The 8,980-nt window shown below is 55.7% G+C and overlaps 1 protein-coding gene across 1 annotated transcript in view; it reads right to left on the minus strand.

The window, feature by feature from the left end:
* PLCD3 (phospholipase C, delta 3) overlaps positions 1–8,909 on the minus strand; it is a 22,267-nt gene extending 13,358 nt beyond the window's left edge. Inside the window, exon 1 of the mRNA XM_008579551.1 lies at positions 8,765–8,909. Within this exon, the coding sequence (XP_008577773.1) occupies positions 8,765–8,909 (145 nt within the window). The remainder of the gene's footprint in view (positions 1–8,764) is intronic.
* Positions 8,910–8,980: the final 71 nt, after the last annotated feature.

The following is an 8,980-nucleotide window of genomic DNA, read 5'->3' on the forward strand; positions in this document are numbered from 1 at the left end:
TTCGGTGGTCACTCTTGCCCAGCCACTGTTACACCCCCACGTGATCCCTTGGCCCACATGTGCTCTCCAGCCACAGTGTCCACCTTCCTTAATAAAAGCAAACTCTTAAAATAAATAAATAAAATAAAAGCAAATAAATGCTTGCAAAGTACCTGCTGGGCTGGCCGGTTAACTCATTGCTTAGAGCACGGTGTCGGTAACACCAAGGTCAAGGATCCCCGTACCAGCCAGCTGCCAAAAAACCCCCACCAACAAACATACAAAAAACAACAAAACACCTACTGTGTGCAGGCCCTGTTCATATGTTAACACACGAGAAAACCGAGGTTCAGCGAGGCTCAGGTAACTTCCTAGGATTCCATAGTTGGGAAGTGGTGGGAGCAGAGGTTGGGCGGGCCCAGCACCTTTGCCCCCAGCCCCTGCACTGCACCTTCCTCCACTGCACCACCTGCTGCCTGGGCAGGGTGAGGCAGGGGAAGAGCAGAATTTAAAGGCAGGAGTCTGGGGAGTCAAAGCCCAACTCTGTCACTTCCCAGTTACATGTCCCTAGTGTCACTAACAGTGATTGCCCTAAGTCTTACGTTCTTCATTCATAAAATGGAGACCACAATAACACCTGCTGCAAAATCCTAAATTCAGGGGTTTCTACAGTGAGACCAACACTGTGCCCTGGAGAGGTTCAGCCCTCAGGCCCTCGAACATGTGATGCCCAGCCCTGGTGGTGCCACACCCTGCTCTGAAATGGCCCCATGAGAGTCAAAAATAAAGGTTTTTTGTTTTTTTTTATAAAGATGACTGGTAAGGGGATCTTAACCCTTGACTTGGTGTCGTCAGCACCACGCTCTCCCAAGTGAGCCACGGGCCGGCCTTAAAACCAAAGGTTTTTGGGCTAGGGGACAATAGAAGAGGTGGGAACATGAAACCTGGAGAGTCCATGCCCTTTGGGGGGAGGGGACAGCCAGGAGTGGATGAGGGCCCAGAGTTTCCAGAAAACCGGAATCTGAATCCGTACGTGAAGCTTCAAGATTTTTTAACATTGGCAACTAAATCAAATTAAAGTAACAAAAAAACAAAAACCACCATGTGGGCCAAATAAAACACAACTGTGGGCCTCTCTTCTTCTCTTTATTTTAACAAGCCCCCTGGGTTTGGCTTTGTGGCCCCAAGGCCCCTGATTGCCTAATTGCAAACTCTGACCTAGGGATCAAGTCTAAAACACTGGGCCTTCCCAACTCTCTTGGAGCCTTCAGGATACTTTCCTTCTTCTCTTCCTCATATTTGAGTCCTTCAAGGACAAGTTCAGACACCACCTCCTCCAGAAAGCCTTCTGTGATTTGTTTTCAAAAAACAAACAGGGCTGGCTGGTTGGCTCGGTTGGTTAGAGCGTGGGGTTAATAACACCAAGGTCCGGGGTTTGATCCCTGTTACTGGCCAGCTGCCAGAAGCAAACACCCCACTTATATCATAATTTCAGAGGACTTGAATAAACCTGGGGTAGGATGAGGTCTTATCTCCTCACCACAGTGCTCATCCCAGATCCAGGCTCACAGCTGGTGCTTATTGCTGGGCGAGGCAGATGCATGGACAGGTGGGGCACTAAGTGCATTCTACCCCCAGCCCTACCCATCTGTCCTAAGTTCAGGGCAGAGGGTCAGGGTTTTTCAATCCTTGCTGTCCCCTTAGAAATGCCCTGGGGGAGGTTGCAAAACCCACAGCCCAGAGATTCTCTCTGTGTGGGGTAGGGGTTGGACATCTGTATTTTAAAAACCTGCTTTGTGACTTTGAGGGTGACCATAATTGAGATTCAGGTTCTCAGGGTCAGGAGGAGAAACTTCCTTCCTTAGGTGGCTATGGTGCCCCCTCGGTCTAGCCTATGGCCCTAATAGTTCCAAGGAGTCTCTCAGGGTCCAGAATGTGGCCCACTCGGTGCCACCAAGTCAGGAAGGAGAGGTGGAACTCTCCTCCTTTCAGACAAGGAGCTGGGTGTATATGTCATGTGCCAGGCCAAGGGGTTCACCAGACCACCCCCCCACACATCTGGCCACCCTCTGAATGCTTTCATAGTGAGAAACAATGGGGTGAGGGCAGAAATAATCAGGGGGAATCTCAGTGCTGCCACAGCTGGGTCCACCCCTCCTACACCCACATAGCCATGGGAAAGGGTCCCATCATTGCCATGACAAGCAGGCTCTGCAGCTGGGTCCACCTCCCCTAACCTGGCAAACCCTCTGATGCCAAGCCCAAGGCGGGGGGCTTCAGGGTGGAAAGGGGGCTGATGAATGACTAAGGCCGGAAGTGGAGGTGAGTCACTGAGGGCCTGCTTTGTCCAGAGTCTTCTGCAAACAGGCCATCGACACAGGCAGTCTGAATGCATGCCTGACTGAGCACCACTGAGGGCACCCCTATTCCTTGCCCTTACCCCCAGGTCTCCAGGAGCCTGTTGGGGGACAGGATGACATCCCAGGCTGCCCACCCAACTGGCACTGGCTTATGGACCACTGCCCTCCAACTACACGTCCAGTGGAAAAGCTAGACACAAATGAGGGTGTAGTACCAGGCTGGGCTGGGGCCAGGTTCCTGGGCAGGTGCCTCTATTTCCTCATTGCTTGCGCTTCTGAACCCTGGGGCAGTGAGGGAAGAAGTAAGGGGTGAGGTCAGCAGGAGGGCCCAGGCCCAGGGCAGTGATGCTGGGAGGGCCCTGGCTCTAGGTCCAGCCACCCAGTAAATATTTACAGGTCCAGACAGGCCCAACCCCACAGATGTTGCTGTGACCTCATTCCTACCAGCTCTGGGCAGGTGCACAAGCCGCCTACCTCCTGCTGTTGCCATGGCTTTCTATCTGCTCAAGCCATCTCTGCCTTGACCCTGCAGCTGGGCTGGGCCAGTGCCATGGCCACCCTTGGCTGAGTGGGTAGGGGAACAAACATGAAATAACAGTAGTAAAAATGAGTAGTCAAAAGGTGGAAGCAACCCAAGTGGCCATCGACAGAAGGATGGATAAGCAAAATGTGTAGAGACAGGTAATCCCTGACTCATGTTGGTTTGACATGATTTTTTGACTTTATGATGGGTTTATTGGGATGTAACACCATCAATGGAGGAGTATCTGTACATACAATGGAACATAATTCAGCCATAAAAAGGAGTAAAGTCTGATACATGCTACAATACGGTGTTACAAGGCTGTGCTCAAACCAACTGAGCTAACCAGCCAGCCCCAAATAAACTTTATGGTGATCTGAACCCTTGACGTTGGGTTACAGGGTACAAGGCGGTGCTCCAACCAACTCATGCTACAATATGGATGAACTTGAAAACATTGCGCTAAGTGAAAGAAGTCAGACCCCGAATGACAAATATTGTACGATTCCACTCATGTGAGGTACCCGAACAGGCAAATTCATAGACAGAAAGTAGATTAGAGGTTATCAGGGGCTGGGGGGAGGGAAGAGCTGTGAGTTACTGCTTAATGGCTACAAACTTTCTGTTTGGGCAGTGAAAAAGTTTTGGAAATAGGTAATAGTGATGATTGCACAACAGTTTGAATGTTACTAATGCCAGTGAATTAACCACTTAAAAATGATTAAAATGAAGGCCGGCCCGTGGCTCACTAGGAGAGCGTGGTGCTGACAACACCAAGTCACGGGTTAGCATCCCCTTACTGGTCATCTTTAAAAAAAAAAAAAAGGCACAGAGTGGCTGACTAACTTGTCCACGGTCACTAGGTGGGTAAGCGGTGGAGCTGGAATGTTCTGGGAGTTGGGGCAGTCTGACCCCAAAGGGCTGCATGCGCTATAATGAACAAAAGCACATGGAGCACTCGATTTATGGCCTGGCCCATGGTGGGTGCTCAGGAAATGAAGGAAACTGAGGCAGAGCTCTGGGGAAGTGAGGCAGTGTCCCAGGAGGGAAGAGGCACCCAGCTGTACCGATAAGTCTGTCCCCCTTGTACCATGGCCTCCAGCTGGGCCCCTCCCTGGCCAGCGGTATGGTGCCTCAGCCCAGTGCTGCGTTACAGCTGGGGCTCAGATGCCCTCCCTGAGCCGCCTGCTTATCTTGGCCCCCGAGAGGAACCAGGGATCATGGGGAATGGGAGGGCCTGGAGTTTCTCAGCTTCCACCTTCAGCTTGGGCAGTTTGGGGAGTGTATGGTCTGGGGCCTGAGCAGTTCTGTCTGGGTGGCCAAGGCCAGGCAGGGGCAGGAAAGTGCATGTCGGAGCTGCAAGGGGCCTTCAAATCCCACCCTGTTCATAGACATGCACAGAGGTGCATGCTGAAAACAGTGTGGGTCACCCGAGGCAGGGGTAGGCACAGGGGGCAGAGGCCAGAGCAGGCCGGTGGGGACGGGTGAGGGCTGTGTGCTTCCTGGGCATGGACGAGAGGGGGAGGGGGCAGAGAGCAGCCTGTGTGTGTAAGGTGGTGTGCACATGTGTGTGCATGTGTGCATGGGGCTGTTGGATGGAAAGGGAGGAAGCCAGGTCAGCTTGGGGAGGAAAACAGGCAGCGTGTATGTGAGAGCCAGTGCACGCTCAGGAACAGCACATACACCACCCAGGACTCCAGCAGGAATGCGAGACATGCAGGGAACAGCTACAGCCACAGCCTCAGGCCAAGGCTGAGGAGGAAAGGAAAGAGCAGTGTTTCCTGGTGGCCGAGGCCACGAGGTCCTGGGAAAAGACACACAGCAAGGGGTCCCAGACACCTTTCCACCCACTACTTCAGCCAACAGGAAGCCCCAGCACCTCAGATACCAGGCATGTCCCAGCCGGCTGCCACGCCCAGGGCTGGAGCCCAGCAGAGGCTCAGTGCCAGAGTCCATAACATTCCTTAGAGAATCAACAAAGTCAGGAAAGGCAGGCAGTGCTTCTCCTGGCCCTGGGCTGGACACAGGGAGATGAAGGTGGCAGTCCCCTTCTCTACAGGACCAGAACGGGCGTGAAGCCCGGGTGGGAGCAGAGGTCGGGAGGCCTCAAGGCCTGACAGAGCCAGCCCCTCAGTCCTGCCTGGCATGTCCCTGCTCATCCTGGGGGGTTACCCAGCCTCCCCACTACCCAGGCCAGGCACCTGCCAGGACTGGGGGCTGCTCTGAAGACCCCCACCTGCCAACCTCACCTGGCAGCCCCACTCACCCTGCAGGAGCATCCTGGGCGGGCCATCGGGACAGCTCCCTCGCCCAGGCACGCTCGGTGACGTGTGCAGGCCGGGGAGGGAAGGCAGCAGAATTCTGCCCACTCAGTCCTCTGCCCACTGGGAGGATTAGGGGTAAGGGCAGAGCATCAGGGCAGAGGCACAGACAGGGCTCTGGGGAGATGGGGCTGTCAGATAAAATTCAGAACACCAGTTCTATGTGAATTTCAGATAAAATACAAATACTTTTTTAGTATGTTTCAAATGATTTGTTGTTTATCTGAAACTCAAACTTAACTGGCCGCTCTGCTTTTATTTGGCAACACTATGAGGACACCCCTGGAGGCTGGCAGGGCCACCATGGGAGAGAGGAGCAGCAGCTCCCCACCCCCAGGTACAAGCTTCTTTTTCATTCACGGTGTTGAGCACAGACTCTGGGGAACACTGCCTGGGTTCAAATCTTCTCTCAATTACTTCTGACCTTTGAATCCTGGGCAAGTTACCAACCCTCTCTGAGCCTCAGTTTCCTCACTTGTAAAAGGAGGCTAATGGTACCACCTACCTCCTACGATTGTGAGCATTAAATGAGATAATATGCAAAAAGTGCTTGGGCCAACCTGGCCAGTTAGCTGAGTTGGTTAGAGCATGGTGCCGATAACACCAAGGTCCAGGGTTCGATCCCTGTGCTGGCCAGCTGCCAAAAAAAAAAAAAAAAAAAAAGGCACTTGGCACAGTGTCATTAAGATGTTCATTAGTATTCATTAATTGTGGCAATAAGAGCCATCATTGAATGAGGCTCTGGCGGCAGGCAGACACTGCCTCTGAACCATACATCCCTGGGCGGTGGTGACACCACCCTAACCTCGAGTCTCTCATGGGTGGTAGGAGGACAGCACCTTCCGCATGGTGGGTCTGAGGATTAGGTGGGATCAGGACTGTGCGAGCTCAGCACAGCCTGGAGTATCGCGGGTGCGCTGGGTTCCAGCCCTCTTCTTAGTCTTCAACTTTCCCTGCCACGCCAGCAGCCCAGCCTGGGGGCAGGGGACCAGAGAGGACCGACCCTGACCCCACAGGCTGCACAAATGCCTCCCACTCGGCATGCTGCACCCCTCCCCCTCCTTGTCCTGGTTCCCCTAGCATGGCCCTAAAGCCCTTTTCTTTTCCTTATAGTCTCTGACCTCTCCTTCTCCCTGCCCTAGTCCCTTCACCTTATTTGAAATAAAATCTGTTGTTAGCCTAAGGGGTGTGGTGATGGTGGTGGCAGGGTCTGGGGGTGGCAGGGCCTGGCAGTGAGGGTCATCTCAGGAGGCATGGTGGCTCTGGTGGTAGTGGAAACTATCTGGGTGACAGGCCTAGGCCTTGGCCCCCGATGGCCCAAGGGACTGGACCACAGGACACCTGGGCTTTGTTTCCACCTCTTCCTGGGCTCCCTGTGTCCTGGGGAAGGGACATTCCACACGTCAGACTCTGACTTGACATTCCTGTCTTGACAGTCACTTAGCAGGACAGGGCAGTGGTGGGGAGGGACAGTGGCCAAGATGACATTCTGACGCCCACATAGTTCCTGACTGTCACCCTGATGAGGTGTCCAGAGCTCCCATGCAGCCTTACTTAGCTGATGGGTGCCGAGTTCTGGGCTCGGCTATAATTATTTGTCTACAAGTGTCTCTGCCCACAACACTGTGTGTTCCCTGAGGGCAAGGCTCTGTGTTAATCATCTCTGTGGCCCCAGCTCCTGGCACAGCACCCTGGCCCACTGATGGCACTTAGCAAACGTGTGGAGTGAAGAGGCAGGCGGGCATGCAGGAGCATCCCCTCAGGGCTCCCAGGGCACCTATAGCCCCTGCGGGGGGCTGACTCCCAGGGCTGCTCCTGCAGCCTCACAGGAGCCCTCTGCTGTCTTGGCGCACCTTGCCGTGCTGTGGCCACCCTCCTTTCCCCAAACCACTCTGCTTCTTAGCCCAGGGAATGGTATCATTGCCCCCCGGAGACACCTTCAGAGCTGCTGATCAGAGTCTGGCCCAGTCTACCTCCCAGGGGGCTCTGCAATCCATCTCGTGTGCACCCGCCCAAGTCTGAGCCCAGCCTCCCCACCCAGCTGACACCTTGCCTCCCTCCCCAGGTCTCCCTGCCTCACCCCTGCTGCATCCAACCTGCCCTCCACTCGCCACAACTCATTGCCTGCCCTGCTCCTGCCTGAGGCTTTCCCAGGCTCCTGCTGCCCTCCAGATAAAGTCTCTAACTCTACAAGGAGGGGCCTTGAGGGTCTGCCCCCACTTGCCTCTCCCCTTGGCCATCACTGGCTCCCCACCGTCCCCCCCAGCCCCTCCCTCTATGGTCTTGTTCCTCGTTTGACCGTCTGACCTCCTGGCTGGCGCTTCAGCTCCCTAAGGGCAGGACTGTGTCTGTCTTGCTCGCGGTTAAAGCCCCAGGGCAGGGCGCACATAGGCACTCAATGTTTGTGAATGCACACACGGTTAAATGGAGGGCTGGGCAGAGGTTTGTCTCGCATCTCTGTAAGGAGAGTGCTGGGGGCAGTGCTCAGAGCACAGTCAGTATCCAGTAAGTTCAGATTAAATGAGTGAGAGAGGGGACAGTGGCAAAGAGAAGGTAGGACTAGCAATGGGGACCCCTGAATTCTGCCCCAAGATTCACACGGGCTTCCTGGGCAGCCCTGCCCTGGTGCTCTCTAGCTCCACAGCCCACTTCTCCGTCATGAACTCTTCTACCAACAGCAGTTCAGTTGAAAGGTACTTCACGTTTTATAAAATGCTCCCACGCACACCCCCTCATGCAAGCCCCTGAACCACTCATGAGTCCTGTTTTGCCCAGTCCCTGAGAGGGCACCCATGGTGGCAGTGTGGTGGAGCACAGCCCGGGCGCCCATCAGACTTTGCCCTTTACTAGCTGTGTGGTCATAGACAAATTCCTTGCCGTCTCTGAGTCAATTTCCTCATGTGTGAAATAGGGATCATGCCACCCACCTCTCAGGAAGGTGAAGAGGGTTGCAGGACACCGCGTACATGACCCACCCAGTACGGGGCTGCCTGAGACGTGCTTCACAAGCCAAGTTACATTCCTTTCCCCGAGTCGGAGATGGGCACCTCGGCCCTCTGATCCCAAGGACAGCATTCTTCCTAATTAGACCAGTCCTGCCAGTGTCGTGTGGCTCCTGCTGCCTTATGGGGGCCACGGGTTGGAGGGCTGGCGTGGGAGGCCAGCCTCTTCCACAGAGGCCTGTCAAATACTCAACCTCCCAAGGGCCTCCAAGAACCAAGATGCCCGCAGGCGCCCGCAGGCCCTAGACAGTCTTGGGGAGGCGGGTGCGGGCACCGCAAGCCTTGATTCCTCTCCGCCCTCCCTGCCCTCAGCGACCCCGTCTGCGCCCCTTGTCCAAATTCGCACTCCAGCACGCCCTGGCCTGGTGGGAAACAAAGGACATCCTGGACGCCTGGCTCGGCGCGGGAACCTCGGGTGACCCCAGGTGCCACCCCCCACCTCGGACGGAGCTGGCACTCCGCCCTTGCCGTAGCCTTCCCGGGAAGCCCTCGAACGGCTAGCTGGGACGCCCCGATCCTCCCAGGCCACGCCCCTGGGGGCAGTCGGCTCCCACCCCGAAGCCCCTGCCCATCACTGACCCATCTTCTTCAGCGCCCGCAGCCCGGGCCTCTTGGTGTCGCCGTTCCGGGGCGCGGGCGCGGGTTGGAGCGCGACCGGCGCGGCGACCTGGGCGGTCACCGGGGGCTCCTCCGGCGGGTGGCAGCAGCTCCTCCAGCACAGCATGGCTCTGTGGGGCCGGGGCCGGGCCTGGGGTCTGCGCGCGGGTGGAGGGTGGCGGGGGCGCCGCTCCCGCC

This window comes from Galeopterus variegatus, unplaced genomic scaffold, assembly GCF_000696425.1.
Source record: "Galeopterus variegatus unplaced genomic scaffold, G_variegatus-3.0.2 Scaffold1910, whole genome shotgun sequence".
NCBI classification, from domain to species: Eukaryota; Metazoa; Chordata; class Mammalia; order Dermoptera; family Cynocephalidae; genus Galeopterus; species Galeopterus variegatus.